Genomic DNA, 20422 nt, shown 5'->3' with positions numbered 1-20422 from the left:
GTTACACCCTCTGTCTGTGGGTGGCTCGAAGCTTCTGCATTTGAATATAAACTGAGGGACGCGAGCGACAAGAGCCTTTGATGAGACATCTCTCGTCAAACTTTGTCAGCTGACACCCCAAGGGGAAGGCTCGGTTGTGGTGGTTGGGGGTGGTGGGGGCCGGAGGAATGCGAGAGGAGGATGTGAAATCTGCAACGCTGCCTCCAGAGATGTTGTTTCATCAGCTGTAACTGATCCAGGGAGACACTTGGCCCCAACAAAGCCGGGGCCAAGGTTGGGTGGGGGGGGGGGTGTGGATGAACGGATCCCTGCCGTCCTCCTCCACTGGTCACAACAGAGTTTCGATATAACACAGTGAGTGATTGTAACATGACTGTGTACAGCTCAGCCTCAGAAGTGAGTCAGACAGCTCCTCGAAACAACAGGCAAAGATTTAGTTCATGCAAAGATCAACAAAAGCCTTAACCTGAGCAAACAGCTGCAAAAAACAGGCGCTTAAAAACGGTCGGGGGCAGGGGGGATATGATCCAAATTTGGCAGGTTTTTATCTGGAAAGTACGTTGGGCACATTACAGTTAAATTCGTTTTTTACAAAAGTAGATAATTCTCAGATTGCTGGCACGAGCGTCTTCCCGGATCAGTTATGGCTGGTTGGAGTCAGTTACCTGGAGACGATGCTCTCCTCCAGGATCTGTCCACTCGCGGTGACGAGAGCTTCCACTGGGTGTGAAGCTGTGAAGGGAGAAGTCTCAGAAAAACGGGGCAGACAAAGCTCCTGTTTCTGATGTAAGTTGCCTCTCTCTGTGCCCAGATGCAACAGGGCAGGCTGGTAGCTCAGTGCTACCAACAGGGCATCCGGCACCTGAGACCCAGGTTCGATTCCACGTTCAGGCTGCGAGGAGTTTGCACACTGTCCCCAGGTCTGCGCGGGTTTCCTCCAGGTGCTCCGGTTTCCTCCCACAGTCCAGGGATAAGTAGGCTAGCTGGGTTAGCCATGGTAAATACGGGGTTACAGGGATGGGTCTGGGTAGGACGCACTTCAGAGTGTCAGTGTGCCCTTGATGGGCTGCATGGCCTGCTTCCACGCTGTAGGGATTCCAAGATAGCAGCTTTATGATGACCACTAACTAGGCTGTGTGAGCTCTCTCTCTTTGACAAGCGTTGCAGACTCGAGTGACTGCCCTCTCACAACTGGTGCTCTTCACAAATCCAACATTTTCTCCAGTCTCCTCGGCTTTGCTACATGTTCTTCCCGAAAAAAATCCAAGGCGTGGATGTAAATCCAGCCAATTATATGCTTCGATCAATATTTCGGACAACACAACTTCCTGACACAGGCCGTTCACCTGTGGGAGTAAACCCTTCCAAGTCTCACAACGTCCTTCCTACAGCAGGAAGACCAGGATTGAACGCAGCATTATGAAAGTGGCCCTAATCAATGCCCTGTACAGCCGCAACATGACCCTCCCAACTCCCTGTACTCAACGCACTGACCAATAAAGGTGAGCGTCCCGAACACCCCCCTGTCTACCTGCGACTCCACTTTCCAGGAACTATGACCCTGCACTCCCAGGTCCCTTTGTTCAGCGACTCTCCCCCAGGACCTTACCAGGAAGTGTATAAATCCTGCCCTGATCTGCTTTTCCAAAAAGCAGCCCCTCACATTTATCTGAATTAAACTCCATCCGCCACTCCTCAGCCTATCTGACCAAGGTCCTGTTGTACTCTGAGGGAACCTTCCTCACTGACCACTAAGCCTTCAATTTCAGTGTCATCTGCAAACTTACTAACCACACCCCTATGTTCACATCCAAATCACGGATATAAACGGCTAAGTGCTCCCTCCTGATCAATATTACTTGCTCCTGCTTCTTCATTTTCACAAGCTCTGGGCTCACAGGCATTTCAGAGAGAGTTCCTCTGTGTGACTCCCTGGAGACACAGATAAATTAACCATTCAGTTTCAAAGATATTTCTCCGACCCTGTTACAAATTCTCCTGAGTTCACCCACAATCTGGAGCAGGGGGTCCCACTCACCTTTCACACACCTAAAGAAGCTTTTACAGTCTCACATGAAGTTGCTCGATAGCTCACATTCTCGGTACCTTTTCGTTAGGAATGCGTTCCTCACTCTGTAATTCTGAAAGAGTGGGGTAACGGGCCAGTTGGGGTAACAGAGGTGTGACGCGCACACTGTGAGTCTCTTAATCCTGCCAGGTTTAGGGACTGACATTCCAAGCCGTTCATTTACAGAGCGATGGCTAATGGAGTGAAATCCCTTTCATCTTTGCAGAATGATGAGTGAGGAGCCACATCCCTCTGGCTCCGCGAAACTGCATGAGCTGACAAAAACCATTCACCAAAAATTCAACAGCTATGGACTGCATCATGTCTGGGACGATTCACACTACGTCTCACTGCCGTTCCCAGACAGGTCAGCACGGGGTGGGGGGGGGTGGTGGGGGGGAGGTGCGGGATCAGTGTGCACCGAACATCTCCCTGTGACACTCGCCGATACCCCTCACCATAACACACCGATATACCCCACACCCCTCACTGTAACACTCTCTGATATACCCCACACCCCTCACTGTAACACTCTCTGATATACCCCACACCCCTCACTGTAACACACCGATATACCCCACACCCCTCACTGTAACACTCTCTGATATACCCCACACCCCTCACTGTAACACTCTCTGATATACCCCACACCCCTCACTGTAACACACCGATATACCCCACACCCCTCACTGTAGCACTCTCTGATATACCTCACACCCTTCACTGTAACACTCTCTGATATACCCCACACCCCTCACTGTAACACTCTCTGATATACCCCACACCCCTCACTGTAACACTCTCTGATATACCCCACACCCCTCACTGTAACACTCTCTGATACACCCTACACCCCTCACTGTAACACTCTCTGATATACCCCACACCCCTCACTGTAACACACCAATACACCCCACACCCCTCACTGTAACACACCGATATACCCCACACCCCTCACCGTTACACACCGATATACCCCACACCCCTCACTGTAACACACTGATACACCCCACACCCCTCACCGTAACACACCGATACACCCCACACCCCTCACTGTAACACTCTCTGATATACACCACACCCCTCACTGTAACACACCGATATACCCCACACCCCTCACTGTAACACACCGATATACCCCACACCCCTCACAGTAACACTCTCTGATATACCCCACACCCCTCACTGTAACACCCCCTGATATACCCCACACCCCTCACAGTAACTCTCTGATATACCCCACACCCCTCACTGTAACACTCTCTGATATACCCCACACCCCTCACAGTAACACTCTCTGATATACCCCACACCCCTCACAGTAACTCTCTGATATACCCCACACCCCTCACTGTAACACTCTCTGATATACCCCACACCCCTCACAGTAACACTCTCTGATATACCCCACACCCCTCACAGTAACACTCTCTGATATACCCCACACCCCTCACTGTAACACTCTCTGATATACCCCACACCCCTCACAGTAACTCTCTGATAAACCCCACACCCCTCACTGTAACCACACACTCACACACGCACACATACATCCACTCAGACAGACAGACACACGTGCACACGCGCGGACACACACGCGCGCACACACACGTACGCTCTCACAGAGACTCACTCACATACACACACTCCCACGCACACACAGCCCACACACAGACTCCCGCGGACACACGTCCCTCACACGGACTCGCACGCTCACATCGTCCCTCACACAGACTCGCGTGCTCACATCGTCCCTCAGACGGACTCACGCACTCACATCGTCCCTCAGACGGACTCGCGCGCTCACATCGTCCCTCAGATGGACTCGCGCGCTCACATCGTCCCTCAGATGGACTCGCGCGCTCACATCGTCCCTCAAACGGACTCGCGCGCTCACATCGTCCCTCAGATGGACTCGCGCGCTCACATCGTCCCTCAAACGGACTCGCGCGCTCACATCGTCCCTCACACGGACTCGCGCGCTCACATTGTCCCTCACACGGACTCGCATGCTCACTTCGTCCCTCACACGGACTCGCGCGCTCACATCGTCCCTCAAACGGACTCGCGCGCTCACATCGTCCCTCAAACGGACTCACGCGCTCACATCGTCCCTCAAACGGACTCGCGCTCACATCGTCCCTCACACGGACTCGCGCGCTCACTTCGTCCCTCACACGGACTCGCGCGCTCACTTCGTCCCTCACACGGACTCGCGCGCTCACTTCGTCCCTCACACGGACTCGCGCGCTCACTTCGTCCCTCACTGTGGGTGCTATCCCCCTGACCTTTCTCTGCATCTTCTCTAATGCCTTTAGATATTCCTTCATGAGCGATACCCCGAAACAGAGTGCAGTCTCGGCCACCCTGGAGCAATACAAGTTTTAGCTTCACACGATGACAGAATGCTTTACTCTCTTCCCAAACATAGCTCTTCTCCAAACTACCTGAGGGTGACGAATGCGAATGGTACGATCCTGGACACGGTGAGCCTGGACAATGAGGCGTATTTGGCCTACAGCCCGTCCGGAGTGGTCTCGGTGAGTTCTCATGGGCTGTCATATCCAATCCCCTCCCCAAGGTGGAACCAAACCTCCAACTCGGGGCATCTAACCCTGTGCTCTCCCTGTCCCTGGGAGTGTTTGATCAGGGGTGCGGGGGGACCGGATAGGGGAAGCTTTACTCTGTATCTGACCCCATGCTATCCCTCTTTTGGACTGTTTGATGGCAGCGGGGAACAGTGTCAAGGGAACTTTACTCTGCATCTAACCCCATGCTGTCCCTGTCCTGGGAGTGTTTGATGGGGTGGGCAGTGTAGAGGGAGCTGTATGCTGCATCTAACCCCATGCTGTCCCTGCCCTGTGTGCATTTGATGGGAATGGCGTCGAGGGAGTTTTCCTGTCCAATGAGAAGAGGTGAGAGCCCCGCGCTCTCTAGGATGATGCTCAGAGATGGCCAATGCCCAGTGCTGTGTTTTGTGATCATGCAGGGTGGCTTGGTGTATGCTCACTATGGGAGAGACGAGGACTTTGAGGAGTTGAGATATCTCAACATGGCTGTCCAAGGCAACATTGTGATCTTGCGAGCGGGACGTATTAGCCTCGCGGAGAAGGTTGGTCCAATTCTACTTACTTAAGGCTTTGATACATATCCCTCCGATAAAAATCAGTGGATATGGGGAGTGGGCAGGGAAAGGAGGCGTCGATCACACTGCATGGGGGAGCAGTAAAACGATGGGCCGATTGGCCTCTCTCAGCTCCTTATGCTCGGTAACGTGCGCGGTATTCCTTCGTGGATTTCTCAAGGTGATGGTCCACATTTTCTTTTCCTGGATCCCATTGTTGAAACCTGGGAACAGTGAAGAAGCCTGGTGTAGGCCCCAGGCCTTCATCTGTTCAAGCCCCTGCATTGTCCACGTGACTCCAGTCCCTCACTGGGCCACATTGACTAAATAACTCCCTTTGTCAGGACTGGGGTGGTCACCTAGCTGTTAGATGCCATGGGCAAAGTGTCTGTATATATACTCTGTATCTAACACCATGCTGTCCCTGTCCCTGGGGTGTGTTTGATGGGGGGGGGGGGGTGGAAACAATGTAGAGAGAGCTTTACTCTGTATCTAACCCTGTGCAGTCCCTATACTGGGGTGTGTTTGGTGGGGGGACAGTGTAGAGGGAGCTTTACTCTGTATCTAACCCCGTGCTGTCCCTGGGGAGCGTTGGACGGGGTGTGCGGGGGAGCCTGACTCCGTACCTAACCCTGGGAACCATCCCGGCTGCTTCTGCGAGGGCTGGCCTGATTTCTCGGCATTTCACAGGTAGCCAACGCTGAGCAGAATGGAGCGACTGGCGTTCTCATCTACCCTGACCCCAGCGACTACCCACAGAACCCGAGGGACCGTGGGCTTCAGAGCAACAGCTGCATCTCGGGGCACGTGAGTACCCAGCGATGGACCCTTCCCCAAACCCCCCACCTCCTCCCAACCTCATCCTGAGACAGCCGGGGGCCATGCACACCTCCAGGAGGTCCAGCCCCTGTTGAGGCTGGGCTTCAGGGCTCCCGGGTTGACATATTCAGAAAGCACGCAGACTCAACACAGAGAAAGTATTCCCTCGAGTTAGGGAGACTGAACGTTGACTCAATCTGGATGAATTAGAGGCGATGAAGATTTCGGTTGAAACTTTCGACCTTGCACTGAGGAGGACGACCTGGCCTCCTCCTCCCGCTGCCTGTTCCCGAAAATAAATCGTGTGGAAGATTCCCCGGATCCGTGTTTGCGACAAGTTAATCTCCAAGGAGAGGTTTGGCGCAAGCACACTGTACCCCTCTGGTTAAATCTCGAGAGGAGTGGGTCTGGTGGGCAGCGAAGGATCACTCTAAAGCAAGTGGAGACACTTTGAGATTAAGATTTAGGATTAAGACTAAGAACTCGAACCTTTCAAAGCAGCAGTGAGCAGAGACCATCTTTGTGGGTGTCTCTCTCTCTCTCTCCTGGAGTGAGGAGCTCACTCCTGCGGGAGATGGTGGAGATTGGGTGTTGAAATTTACGGACGGATGGGCCTGGCAGGTCTCTGAGTGAAGATGGTCTCACTCAACGGTGGAGCAGTGCCAAAGGGGAGGCAACAGCGAAGGCTCAGAAACAAACCCAGAGGGTGGAGAAGGTCTTCCTCAGATTGTCCCACGTCGCGGTGTGGCCGGTCCGAGACACTTTCTGAGGCACAGCGGAGCGTGTCAATTATCTCTCATTCCTACAGCATACGCTGTTGTGAACGCAGATACGATCACCCAGTCACACAGCACAGACACAGACCCTTCATCCCCACTGATCGCAACCCCAAACTAATCCAGCCCCACTGGCCTGTGTTTGGCCCGTATCCCCATAAACCCTTCCTGCACCCATCCAGATCCCTTTTACATGTACTGGCCCTCACCGCTCATTCCACACACACACCACCCTCTGTGTGAAAAAGTTACCCCTCAGGTCCCTCTTAAATCTTTCCCCTCCCACCTCAAACATACGCTGTCTCGGTTTGGACTCCCCTACCCTGGGGCAAACAATCTTGTGATGTTATAAACCTCTATAAGGTCACCCCTCAGCCTCCAGGGAAAACAGCCCCAGGCTATTCACCCTCTCCCTGTAGCTCACACCCTCCAACATCCTTGTAAATCTTTTCTGAACCCTTCCAAGTTTCACAACATCCTTCCTGCGGCAGGGAGACCAGGATTGAACGCAGTATTCAGAAAGTGGCCTCAACAAGCATTTTTCTGATAAAGGGTCTAGGCCCGAAACGTCAGCCTTCCTGCTCCTAAGACGCTGCTGGGCCTGCTGTATTCATCCAGCCTCACACCATGTTACTCCTTCCCCTTGTTGTCTCTCTCTCAGGGATAGAGTCCTCCTGCATCTCATCACGCCACAGCACCACCATTGTAAACACGCAAACATTTCCCCTCGCACTCATCAGGACCCATGCAAGAATACCAAACTGTGCAGCTGTTTGAAGTCTGCGTCCCATGTGGGCAGGGGCGTTAGGAAGGGGTTTAGCTCAACTCCTTCATTGCTCACACCCTTGGGTAGAGGAGTTGGGGGCGTCATGCTGAGGCTGTACAGGGACATTGATGAGGCCCCTCCTGGAGCACCGTGCCCCGTTCCAGTCTCCCCGCTCCAGGAGGGATGTTATTAAACTGGAGAGGGTTAGGGAGAGATTTACCAGGATGTTGCCAGGTGTGGAGTCATAAGGAGAGGCTGGGACTTGCTTCCCCTGGAGCGACGGATGTTGGTGGGGGGGGGGTGACCATAGAGGTTTATAAACTCACAGATAAGGAGAATAGCAAGAGATCTTTTCCCTGGGGAGGCGGGGGGAGTTCAAAACCAGTGGTGAAGTGGTGGAGCTGGTACAGCGAGAACATTTAGAAGGCATCGGGATGGGCACACGGATAGGAAGAGTTTAGAGGGACATGGGCCCAATGCTGGCAAATGGGACTGGATTGGTTTAGGATGTCTGGGTCGGTATGGACGGGTTGGGCCGAAGGGTCAGTTCCTGTGCTGCACATCTCCACGATTGAAGAGGCGGCTCAGGGACGAGGAAGCTGGAGAGACGGGCTGATGGGCCACTCTGTGGAGTTGGGCCTGTTTCAGGTCTGGCCGGGTTTGGGGAAGGTTGCTGAGTCACTGACCCACTTCTCGTCTCTCCCCTACCGCACCCCCCACCCCCCACCCCAACCTCAAGGTGCACCGTGGGACAGGAGACCCGTTCACGCCTGGATTCCCTTCCTTCAACCACACTCAGTTCCCTCCTGTCAACTCATCTGCACTGCCTACCATAGTCGCATTGCCTATCAGCGCCAACGCAGCCTTCATCCTCATGAGGTAAGCACCAAACTAAAACGCTACCCCCCCACTCCACCCACACCCCACTAACCCCCCCACACCACACCCCCCCACTCCACCGACCCACCACTAACCACCCCCACTCCACACACACCCCACTAACCCCCCCACTCCACCCACACCCCACTAACCCCCCACACCACACACCCCCCCAATAACCCCCCCACACCACACAACACCCCACAACCCCCACTCCACACACACCCCCACTAACCCCCCCACACCACACAACACCCCACAACCCCCACTCCACCCACACCCCACTACCCCCATCCACTAACCCCCCCACTGCCTCCCCCCACTAACACCCCCACCTACTAACCCCCCCACTACCTCCACCTACTAACCCCCCCACTACCCCCACCCACTAACCCCCCCACTACCCCCATCCACTAACACCCCCACTACCTCCACCCACTAACCCCCCCCCCACTACCCCCACCCACTAACATCACCACTACCCCCCCCACTACCCCCACCCACTAACCCCCCCACTACCTCCACCTACTAACCCCCCCACTACCCCCACCCACTAACCCCCCCACTACCCCCACCCACTAACCCCCCCACTACCTCCACCCACTAACACCCCCACTACCCCAACCCACTAACACCCCCACTGCCCCCACCCACTAACACACCCACTGCCCCCACCCACTAACACACCCACTACCCCCCCCACTAACCCCCCCACTACCCCCACCCACTAACATCACCACTACCCCCCCCACTACCCCCACCCACTAACACCCCCACTACCCCCATCCACTAACCCCCCCCACTACCCCCACCCACTAACCCCCCCACTACCCCCACCCACTAACACTCCCACTACCCCCACCCACTAACACTCCCACTACCCCCACCCACTAACCCCCCCACTACCCCCACCCACTAACACTCCCACTACCCCCACCCACTAACCCCCCCACTACCCCCACCCACTAACACTCCCACTACCCCCACCCACTAACCCCCCCACTACCCCCACCCACTAACACTCCCACTAACCCCACCCACTAACCCCCCCACTACCCCCACCCACTAACACTCCCACTACCCCCACCCACTAACCCCCCCACTACCCCCACCCACTAACCCCCCACTAACCCCACACACTAACAGCCCCACTACCCCCATCCACTAACCCCCCCACTACCCCCACCACTAACACGCCCACTAACCCCACCCACTAACCCCACCCACTACCCCCCACCCACTAACCCCCCCACTACCCCCACCACTAACACCCCCACTACCCCACCCACTAACCCCCCCATTACCCCCACCCACTAACACCCCCCACTGCCCCCACCCACTAACACCCCCACTACCCCCACCCACTGCCCCCACCCACTAACACCCCCACTACCCCCACCCACTAACACCCCCAACTACCCCCACCCACTAACACCCCCACTAACACCCTCACTAACCCCCCCACACCACCCATACCCCACCTAACCCCCCACACCACCCACCCCCCACTAGCACCCCCACACAACACACCCCCCACTAACCACCCCCACTAACACCCCGAATGAACCCCTCCTACCCCCCTAAGAACGGGCACAGCAACTTCACGCCACCTCACAGGAAGGGGTCCCCGAGGGAGGGGGGAGTGTGTCAGTATTTACAGGGGGTTCCCCGAGGGAGGGGGGAGTGTGTCAGTATTTACAGGGGGGGGGTCCCTGGGGGAGGGGGGAGTGTGTCAGTATTTACAGGGGGGGGTCCCTGGGGGAGGGGGGAGTGTGTCAGTATTTACAGGGGGTTCCCCGAGGGAGGGGGGAGTGTGTCAGTATTTACAGGGGGGTCCCTGCAGGAGGGGGGAGTGTGTCAGTATTTACAGCGGGATCCCCGAGGGTGGGGGGAGTGTGTCAGTATTTACAGGGGAGCCCCAAGGGAGGGGGGAGTGTGTCAGTATTTACAGGGGGGGGTCCCTGGGGGAGGGGGGAGTGTGTCAGTATTTACAGGGGGGGGGGGTCCCTGGGGGAGGGGGGAGTGTGTCAGTATTTACAGGGGGGTCCCTGAGGGAGGGGGGAGTGTGTCAGTATTTACAGGGGGATCCCCGAGCGAGGGGGGGAGTGTGTCAGTATTTACAGGGGAGTCCCCGAGGGAGGGGGTAGTGTGTCAGTATTTACAGGGGGGTCCCTGAGGGAGGGGGGGAGTGTGTCAGTATTTACAGGGGGGTCCCTGAGGGAGGGGGGAGTGTGTCCGTATTTACAGGGGGTTCCCGAGGGAGGGGGTAGTGTGTCAGTATTTACAGGGGGGGTCCCTGAGGGAGGGGGGAGTGTGTCAGTATTTACAGGGGGTTCCCGAGGGAGGGGGTAGTGTGTCAGTATTTACAGGGGGGTCCCTGAGGGAGGGGGGAGTGTGTCAGTATTTACAGGGGAGCCCCAAGGGAGGGGGGGAGTGTGTCAGTATTTACAGGGGGGTGTCCGAGGGAGGGGGGAGTGTGTCAGTATTTACAGGGGGATCCCCGAGGGAGGGGGGAGTGTGTCAGTATTTACAGGGGAGTCCCCGAGGGAGGGGGGTGTGTGTCAGTATTTACAGGGGGATCCCGAGGGAGGGGGTAGTGTGTCAGTATTTACAGGGGGGTCCCCGAGGGAGGGGGGAGTGTGTCAGTATTTACAGGGGGATCCTGAGGGAGGGGGGAGTGTGTCAGTATTTACAGGGGAGTCCCCGAGGGAGGGGAGAATGTGTCAGTATTTACAGGGGGATCCCGAGGGAGGGGGTAGTGTGTCAGTATTTACAGGGGGGTCCCCGAGGGAGGGGCGAGTGTGTCAGTATTTACAGGGGGATCCCCGAGGGAGGGGGGAGTGTGTCAGTATTTACAGGGGAGTCCCCGAGGGAGGGGGGGAGTGTGTCAGTATTTACAGGGGGGTCCCCGAGGGAGGGGGGGAGTGTGTCAGTATTTACAGGGGGGTCCCCGAGGGAGGGGCGAGTGTGTCAGTATTTACAGGGGGATCCCCGAGGGAGGGGGGAGTGTGTCAGTATTTACAGGGGAGTCCCCGAGGAGGGGGGAGTGTGTCAGTATTTACAGGGGGATCCCCGAGGGAGGGGGGAGTGTGTCAGTATTTACAGGGGGATCCCCGAGGGAGGGGGGAGTGTGTCAGTATTTACAGGGGGGGGTCCCTGGGGGAGGGGGGAGTGTGTCAGTATTTACAGGGGGGTCCCTGAGGGAGGGGGGAGTGTGTCAGTATTTACAGGGGGAGTCCCCGAGGGAGGGGGGAGTGTGTCAGTATTTACAGGGGGGTCCCTGAGGGAGGGGGGAGTGTGTCAGTATTTACAGGGGGGTCCCCGAGGGAGGGGGGGAGTGTGTCAGTATTTACAGGGGAGTCCCCGAGGGAGGGGGGAGTGTGTCAGTATTTGCAGGGGGATCCCCGAGGGAGGGGGGAGTGTGTCAGTATTTACAGGGGGATCCCCGAGGGAGGGGGGGAGTGTGTCAGTATTTACAGGGGGGTCCCCGAGGGAGGGGGGAGTGTGTCAGTATTTGCAGGGGGATCCCCGAGGGAGGGGGGAGTGTGTCAGTATTTACAGGGGGATCCCCGAGGGAGGGGGGAGTGTGTCAGTATTTAAAAGGGGGTCCCCGAGGGAGGGGGGAGTGTGTCAGTATTTGCAGGGGGTTCCCCGAGGGAGGGGGGAGTGTGTCAGTATTTACAGGGGAGCCCCGAGGGAGGGGGGAGTGTGTCCGTATTTATAGGGGGGTCCCTGCAGGAGGGGGGAGTGTGTCAGTATTTATAGGGGGGTCCCTGCAGGAGGGGGGAGTGTGTCAGTATTTGCAGGGGGTTCCCCGAGGGAGGGGGGCGTGTGTCAGTATTTACAGGGGAGCCCCGAGGGAGGGGGGGAGTGTGTCCGTATTTACAGGGGGGTCCCCGAGGGTGGGGGGGAGTGTGTCAGTATTTACAGGGGAGTCCCCGAGGGAGGGGGGAGTGTGTCAGTATTTAAAGGGGGGGTCCCTGAGGGAGGGGGGAGTGTGTCAGTATTTACAGGGGGGGTCACCGAGGGAGGGGGGAGTGTGTCAGTATTTACAGGGGAGTCCCCGAGGGAGGGGGGAGTGTGTCAGTATTTAAAAGGGGGGTCCCCGAGGGAGGGGGGAGTGTGTCAGTATTTGCAGGGGGTTCCCCGAGTGGAGGGGGGAGTGTGTCAGTATTTACAGGGGGATCCCCGAGGGAGGGGGGAGTGTGTCCGTATTTACAGGGGGGTCCCCGAGGGTGGGGGGAGTGTGTCAGTATTTACAGGGTGTCCCTGGGGGAGGGGGGGAGTGTGTCAGTATTTACAGGGGGGTGTCCGAGGGAGGGGGGAGTGTGTCAGTATTTACAGGGGAGTCCCCGAGGGAGGGGGGAGTGTGTCAGTATTTACCGGGGGGGTCCCCGAGGGAGGGGGGAGTGTGTCAGTATTTACCGGGGGGGTCCCCAAGGGAGGGGGGAGTGTGTCAGTATTTACCGGGGGGGTCCCCAAGGGAGGGGGGAGTGTGTCAGTATTTACCGGGTGGGTCCCCAAGGGAGGGGGGAGTGTGTCAGTATTTACCGGGTGGGTCCCCAAGGGAGGGGGGAGTGTGTCAGTATTTACCGGGGGGGTCCCCGAGGGAGGGGGGAGTGTGTCAGTATTTACCGGGGGGGTCCCCGAGGGAGGGGGGAGTGTGTCAGTATTTACAGGGGAGTCCCCGAGGGAGGGGGGAGTGTGTCAGTATTTACCGGGGGGGTCCCCGAGGGAGGGGGGGAGTGTGTCAGTATTTACAGGGGAGTCCCCGAGGGAGGGGGGAGTGTGTCAGTATTTACCGGGGGGGTCCCCGAGGGAGGGGGGGAGTGTGTCAGTATTTACAGGGGAGTCCCCGAGGGAGGGGGGAGTGTGTCAGTATTTACCGGGGGGGGTCCCCAAGGGAGGGGGGAGTGTGTCAGTATTTACAGGGGGGGTCCCCGAGGGAGGGGGGAGTGTGTCAGTATTTACCGGGGGGGTCCCCGAGGGAGGGGGGAGTGTGTCAGTATTTACCGGGGGGGTCCCCGAGGGAGGGGGGAGTGTGTCAGTATTTACAGGGGAGTCCCCGAGGGAGGGGGGGTGTGTGTCAGTATTTACAGGGGGGTTCCCGAGGGTGGGGGGAGTGTGTCAGTATTTACAGGGTGTCCCTGGGGGAGGGGGGGAGTGTGTCAGTATTTACAGGGGGGTGTCCGAGGGAGGGGGGAGTGTGTCAGTATTTACAGGGGAGTCCCCGAGGGAGGGGGGAGTGTGTCAGTATTTACCGGGGGGGTCCCCGAGGGAGGGGGGAGTGTGTCAGTATTTACCGGGGGGGTCCCCAAGGGAGGGGGGAGTGTGTCAGTATTTACCGGGTGGGTCCCCAAGGGAGGGGGGAGTGTGTCAGTATTTACCGGGGGGGGTCCCCGAGGGAGGGGGGAGTGTGTCAGTATTTACAGGGGTGGCGGGCGTGTGTCCCTGTGGGATCAATCAGAGGAATGGCACAGCCGCAGGTGACCTTCAGAAACCTGCATGCCGCCCAGCGGAGAGTCAGGAACCCCACACCCGCCCAATAGGAATGGAGTGTGAAAACGCTCCCCATCCGGTCTAACTTCATATAACACTCCCCCCACCCCCCAGCTCTTGCTATCTGGGTTCGGAGAGCCGGTGGAGGGGGTGGCGGGGGGCCTCTGAGACTGACCCACCCCTCTGGCTGTGTGGGAGAATCTCTCTCTCTCTCTCTCTCTGAATGAACACCATGGCTAGAGGTGTTAACCCTGCACGATGTTTCCAGCCCCGTTCCCATCCAGTGGCCCTTCAGTTAAACCTGCCTCCCACCGTATTCCCAGGCAGCAAGTTCCAGGCCCGAATCCCTTTGCCCCTAATTCTGTTGCGAATGATTTCAATCCCATGCTGTTATGGCTCGCTGTCAATTGGAGATATATGGGGACGGTGGTGTTATCTCTGGGCTGTTCTTCCAGAAACCCAGATAACGTTCTGGGGACCTGCGCGCGAATCCTGCCCTGGCGGGTGGTGGAATGGCAAATCAATAAGAAAGTCTCGAGTTAAGAATCTAACGATGACCGTGAATCCATTGTCGATTCTTGGAAAATCCCATCACCAACGCCCTTTAGGGAAGGAAACTGCCATCATTACCTGGTCTGGCTTACACGTGACTCCAGACCCACAGCAAAGCGGTTGACTCTCAAATGCCCTGTGGGCAATTAGGGACAGGCAATGAATGTCAGCCACGCCCTCAGCCCATGAATGAACGAAGGAGGAAAATATGAAACGATGTAGCGAGCACCCAAATGGGGTCGGTTAGCTCAGTTGGCTGGATGGCTGGTTCTCTGTGCAGAATAAGGTGTGTCCAATTCCCTGGCAGGCTGACGTTAGCCTGATGGTCTCTCCTTACCTGAGGCAAGGTGACCCTCATGGTAAACCAGCATTGTTCATCTCAGTGTAATGAGAGCAGGCCCCGGTAGGACAGTGGTCACTTTATCCTGAGAATGTGCGGCTTATATAGGTCACGGTGTGCCGTCTTAACACCGGGGTTGGGGTGGGGCAGCGAAAGCAAGGGGGCCTCAACAGTTACAAATGCCTCTTGGAAGGTACAGACAGGGTGGCAGAGTGATCTGTGCCCCCACAGTCTTGCCTCCTCACTGCTCTGAGAAGTGTGCCTCGGAGGTGCAGGTCCATAGCCCCCCTGAAAGTGCAGTTGCGGACAGGGCTGCAAACAGAGGCTGCTGGAAAAGCTCAGGACCTGTGAAGAAAATGTTGGCGTTTACGCTTCAGGCCCGGCGACCCCTCTCTCAGTTTTTTATTAGTCTGCTGCTTTTCGAGGGCTGATTTGTTCTGGGTGGTTTCGGACTCCAAGCTGTTCTGGGGAAGGGTCACCGGTCCCGAAACGTTAACTCTGTCTTCTCCTTCGCAGGTGCTGCCAGGCCTGCTGAGCTTTTCCAGCAACTTCTGTTTTTGCAGTTCTTTCACTTTTTAATGCAGCGAAGCGGGTGTTCGGTACACACACCTGGGAGGTCATGTTACAGCTGTACAGACACTTTCTGAATGCTGCGTTCAATCCTGGCCTCCCTGCCGCAGGAAGGATGTTGTGAAACTGGAAAGGGTTCAGAAAAGATTTACAAGGGTGTTGGAGTGTGTGAGCTACAGGGAGAGGGTGAATAGCCTGGGGCTATTTTCCCTGGAGCATCGGAGGCTGAGGAGTGACCTTATAGAGGTTTATAACATCATAAGGGGTCTGGTTAGGGGGAATAGCGAAGGTCTTTTCCCCAGGGTAGGGGAGTCCAAAACTAGAGGGGCATGGGTTTAAGGTGAGAGGGGAAAGATTTAAAAGGGACCTGAGGGGCAATGTTTTCACACAGAGGGCGGTGTGTGTGGAATGAGCTGCCAGAGGAAGTGGTGGGGGCTGGTACAGTTACAGCATTTAAAAGGCATCTGGATGGGGACATGAATAGGAGTGTTTAGAGGGGTATGGGCCGAATGCTGGCAAGTGGGACTGGATTAATTTAGGATATCGGGTTGGAATGGGGGAGTTGGCCCAAAGGGCCTGTTTCTTTGCTGTATATGACTGTACGGCCTGGCAACCCGCTTAGATGAGAGGGCAGTTGGGGATGGGTACAGCTGGTATCCAGGTCCTAGGAAAAAAGTGAACCAGATAAAGGGGTGGTATTCCAGTTCTCACGGCCTGCTCTTTTCTCTGGGATTTGCAGTAAGTTACGGGGACAGAAAGCTCCTCAACAATGGAGGGGCAAACTCCCTCATGTTACCTACAACCTTGGGCCTGACTTGGAGAACCCAGGGGACCAGCTCCAGCTCAGCGTCTCCAGCCGCATGGTCCCCACCATGATCAGCAACGTCTTCGGTTCCATCGATGGCTTCTCAGAACCTGGTGAGGATGACAGTGCGTTCGGGGGCTCTCGCCACACGGCCAGCCCGCCCACCTCCGTGCTCCCCACCCAACACTCTCCCCATCTCCCAGCCCCTACCCCAACCCGGCTACAGATCCATTCCGCATTTACCTTAAGAGTGTGTGTGTGTGAGTGTGTGTGTGAGTGTGTGAGTGTGTGAGTGTGTGTGTGAGTGTGTGAGAGTGTGTGTGTGTGTGAGAGAGTGTGTGTGTGTGTGTGTGTGTGAGAGAGTGTGTGTATGTGTGTGTGTGAGAGTGTGTGTTAGAGTGTGTGTGAGTGTGTGTGTGTGCGCGTGAGGTGTGTGTGTGTGTGTGTGTGTGTGAGGTGTGTGTGTGTGTGTGTGTGTGTGTGAGGTGCGTGTGTGTGTGAGGTGCGCGTGTGTGTGAGGTGCGTGTGTGTGTGAGGTGTGTGTGTGTGTGAGAGAGTGTGTGTATGTGTGTGTGTGAGAGAGAGTGTGAGAGAGAGTGTGTGAGAGTGTGTGAGAGTCTGTGTGAGAGTCTGTGTGAGAGTCTGTGTGAGAGTGTGTGTGAGAGTGTGTGCACGTGAGGTGTGTGTGTGTGTGCGCGCGTGAGGTGTGTGCGCGCGTGAGGTGTGTGCGCGCGTGAGGTGTGTGTGTGTGAGGTGTGTGTGTGTGTGAGGTGTGTGTGAAGTGTGTGTGAAGTGTGTGTGAGTGTGTGTGTGTGTGTGTGTGTGAGTGTGTGTGTGTGTGTGTGTGTATGAATGTAGAAGTGCCTGTGTAACTCCCTCCCATTCTGAGCGATTTTGGTGAAACACAGTACGACATGATGAAGGGGTTGGATTGGGGCTCGAGGGCCCGAAGGGTCCCTGTGGGGGAGGATGGACCTGGGACAGAGTTGGTTATTGGGCCAGGATTGGATGGAGTGAACCAGCCTCCTCAAAGGGCCATATCCCTCTCCCTCTCCCCCTCCCCCTTCCCCTCTCCCCCTTCCCCTCTCCCCCTTCCCCTCTCCCCCGTCCCTCTCCCCTTCCCTCTCCCCTTCCCTCTCTCCCGTCTCCCTCCCTCTCCATCTCCCTCTCCCTCTCCCTCCCCATCTCCGTCTCCCTCCCCCTCCGTCTCCCCCTCCCTCTCCCCCTCTAACTCCTGCTGCTTTCTCCCCCACTTTGCAGACCGATACATCATTTTCGGGGCGCAGCGAGATGCCTGGAGTAAAGGGGCTGCAAAATCTGGGGTCGGCACCGCCATTCTCCTGGAGTTGGCCCATACCTTTTCCCAAATGGTGGCAAACGGTAAGGTGACACACAACCCGCCCCCCTCCTCAACACCCCCTCCCTCCCCAACACCCCCCTCCCTCCCCAACAGCCCCTCCCTCCCCAACACCCCCCTCCCTCCCCAACACCCCCTCCCTCCCCAACACCCCCCTCCCTCCCCAACAGCCCCTCCCTCCCCAACACCCCCTCCCTCCCCAACACCCTTACAACTCCCCCTCCCTCCCCAACACCCCCTCCCTCCCCAACACCCCCCTCCCTCCCCAACAGCCCCTCCCTCCCCAACACCCCCTCCCTCCCCAACACCCTTACAACTCCCCCTCCCTCCCCAACACCCCCCTCCCTCCCCAACACCCCCTCCCTCACCAACACCCTTACAACTCCCCCTCCCTCCCCAACACCCCCTCCCTCCCCAACACCCTTACAACTCCCCCTCCCTCCCCAACACCCCCCTCCCTCCCCAACACCCTTACAACTCCCCCTCCCTCCCCAACACCCCCTCCCTCCCCAACACCCTTACCAACCTGCCCCCCACCCTCCCCAACACCCCCCTCCCTCCCCAACACCCTTACAACCCCCCCCTCCCTCCCCAACACCCTTACAACACCCCCTCTCTCCCCAACACCCCCCTCCCTCCCCAACACCCTTACCAACCCCCCTCCCTCCCCAACACCCTTACAACTCCCCCTCCCTCCCCAACACCCCCTCCCTCCCCAACACCCTTACAACTCCCCCTCCCTCCCCAACACCCCCTCCCTCCCCAACACCCTTACAACACCCCCTCCCTCCCCAACACCCTTACAACACCCCCTCCCTCCCCAACACCCCCTCCCTCCTCAACACCCTTACGACCACCCACTCCACAACACCCTTACCATGTCCCCCCTCCCTCCCTCCCCAACACCCTTACCACCCCCCTCCCTCGCCAACACCCTTACCACCACTCCCTCCCCAACACCCTTACCACCCCCCTCCCTCGCCAACACCCTTACCACCACTCCCTCCCCAACACCCTTACCACCCCCCTCCCTCCCCAACACCCTTACAACTCCCCCTCCCTGCCCAACACTCCCCTCCCTCCCCAACACCCTGACCACCCCCCTCCCTCCCCGACACCCTTAACCCCCCAACACCCTTACCACCCCCCTCCCTCCCCAACACCCTTACCACCCCCCTCCCTCCCCAACACCCTTACCACTTCCCCTCCCTCCCCAGCACCCCTACCAACACCCCCAACACCCTTACCACACCCCCTCCCCCCCGACACCCTTACCACTCGCCCTTCCTCCCCAACACCCTTACCAACACTCCCTCCCCAACACACCCCTCCCTCCCCAACACCCTTACCACACCCCCTCCCTTTGGGGAAGTGAGGGGCGGATGTGTCATGGAATATGGGACCTGAACACACCCATCACCCTCACCATACATGCCCCTGAGACCTTTGTGACCCCCCCCCCACCCACCCTCACCTCCCGCTGGGCCTTCCTCCGAGCCAGAACCACCCCAATCCCTCTCTCTCATAAGGGGGGGGGGATGGTCATTAACTTGGAATATTGTGGCCTCGCCAAACCATTCCCATCAGATAGTCAACGGGGCAATGTAGGTTTGCCCCATAACTGGGGTGGTCACACTTCATGGACATTGAGGGGGTTGGGGGGGTGGTGGGCGCGAGGATTTACTAACCCACCTGGAATGGCCCAGCGTCCCCCTCCTCCACAGGAAGGGCCGACATAGTCAGAAGCAGCCATTCACGGTACACATTGAGACAACACATTGGCTCAGGACCCCGTTGCAAGAATGCCAGACCCCCACGACGGGCACGACAATTTATACTGCGCCAGGAAAAAGCTGCCAATTGGTCAGCCGGCTGATTGGCTGAGAAAGCAGCACGGCGGTCCTGGAAGGCCGAGATTTGGGGGTGGTAAGGGGTTCGGGTGGGGTGGGGTAGCTGGGTGAGGCAAGCCAGATTTCGGTTGGAGGTATTCGACTGGGGTTACCCTCGCGCTAACCGCGACACTAACCGTGCAACTCCCTCCCTCAGGGTTCAAACCTCGGAGGAGCTTGCTGTTTGCCAGCTGGGATGCGGGGGAATTCGGGAGTGTCGGGGCTACCGAGTGGCTGGAGGTATGGCACCCGGCGGGCCGGGGGTGGGGAGGGGTGGTGGTGTGGGGAGTTTATGAGGGAGGGGTCACGGGGACGAGGGTGGAGTGGTCATGGTGGATGGGAGCGTCATGGGGAGGAGAAGGGAGGGGTCATGGAGGAGGGGAGAGGGGTCATGGGGAAGAGGGGTTATAGAGGAAAGGAGAGGGGAGGGGTTATGGGGAGGAGAGGGCAAAGGTCAGGGAGGAGAGAGAAAGGTCAAGGGAGGAACATGTAGGGGTCAGGGATGATGGGAGAGGGCGGGGTGGAGAGAGAGATAGCAATAGAGATAGAGAGATAGAGATAGATAGAGATAGAGAGAGAGAGAGATATCCAGGGATGGGTCAGTGAGGAGAGGTGACAGGGAGAAGGGAAGGGAGGAGAGTGGTGAGAAGGGGAGGTGCCAGAGGAAGACGGGGTGCGATGAGTGTTTAGGAAGGGGACGGCGAGGGGCCAACGGAGGATGGGGGTGGGTGGGACGAAAGGTCAAGGAGACGGGGCTGTAGTGGAGAGGCCACGGAGCGATGGGGAGGGATCCTTACAGGACAGGGATGGTACATCTCAGGACGGCGAAGCCTCTGAACAAACCCTCTGTCCATCTCCCCTCAGGGTTACCTGACGATGATGCATCTCAAAGCAGCAGCATACTTCAGTCTCGATAAAACGGTCCTGGGTAAGGCTCTTCCATCCCTAACGCACAGGGGTACCCCGAGGAATCCGGTC

General features: G+C 57.4%; 1 protein-coding gene across 1 annotated transcript in view; it reads left to right on the top strand.

The window, feature by feature from the left end:
- The window catches only part of LOC125448691 (transferrin receptor protein 2-like), a gene marked incomplete at its 3' end in the record, with an annotated part of 32096 nt that extends 11677 nt beyond the window's left edge, over positions 1-20419 (top strand). The window contains exons 5-13 of the mRNA XM_059643869.1: positions 2295-2435; positions 4500-4608; positions 5058-5180; positions 5883-5999; positions 8293-8432; positions 16133-16311; positions 17459-17578; positions 19602-19684; positions 20309-20419. Coding sequence (XP_059499852.1) covers positions 2295-2435; positions 4500-4608; positions 5058-5180; positions 5883-5999; positions 8293-8432; positions 16133-16311; positions 17459-17578; positions 19602-19684; positions 20309-20419 — 1123 coding nt within the window. The remainder of the gene's footprint in view (positions 1-2294; positions 2436-4499; positions 4609-5057; positions 5181-5882; positions 6000-8292; positions 8433-16132; positions 16312-17458; positions 17579-19601; positions 19685-20308) is intronic.
- Positions 20420-20422: the final 3 nt, after the last annotated feature.

This window comes from Stegostoma tigrinum, unplaced genomic scaffold (genome assembly GCF_030684315.1).
Source record: "Stegostoma tigrinum isolate sSteTig4 unplaced genomic scaffold, sSteTig4.hap1 scaffold_302, whole genome shotgun sequence".
In the NCBI taxonomy this organism is placed as follows: Eukaryota; Metazoa; Chordata; class Chondrichthyes; order Orectolobiformes; family Stegostomatidae; genus Stegostoma; species Stegostoma tigrinum.
The sequence above is the reverse complement of the archived record's forward strand: the minus strand, read 5'-3'. Positions and strand labels throughout refer to the sequence as shown.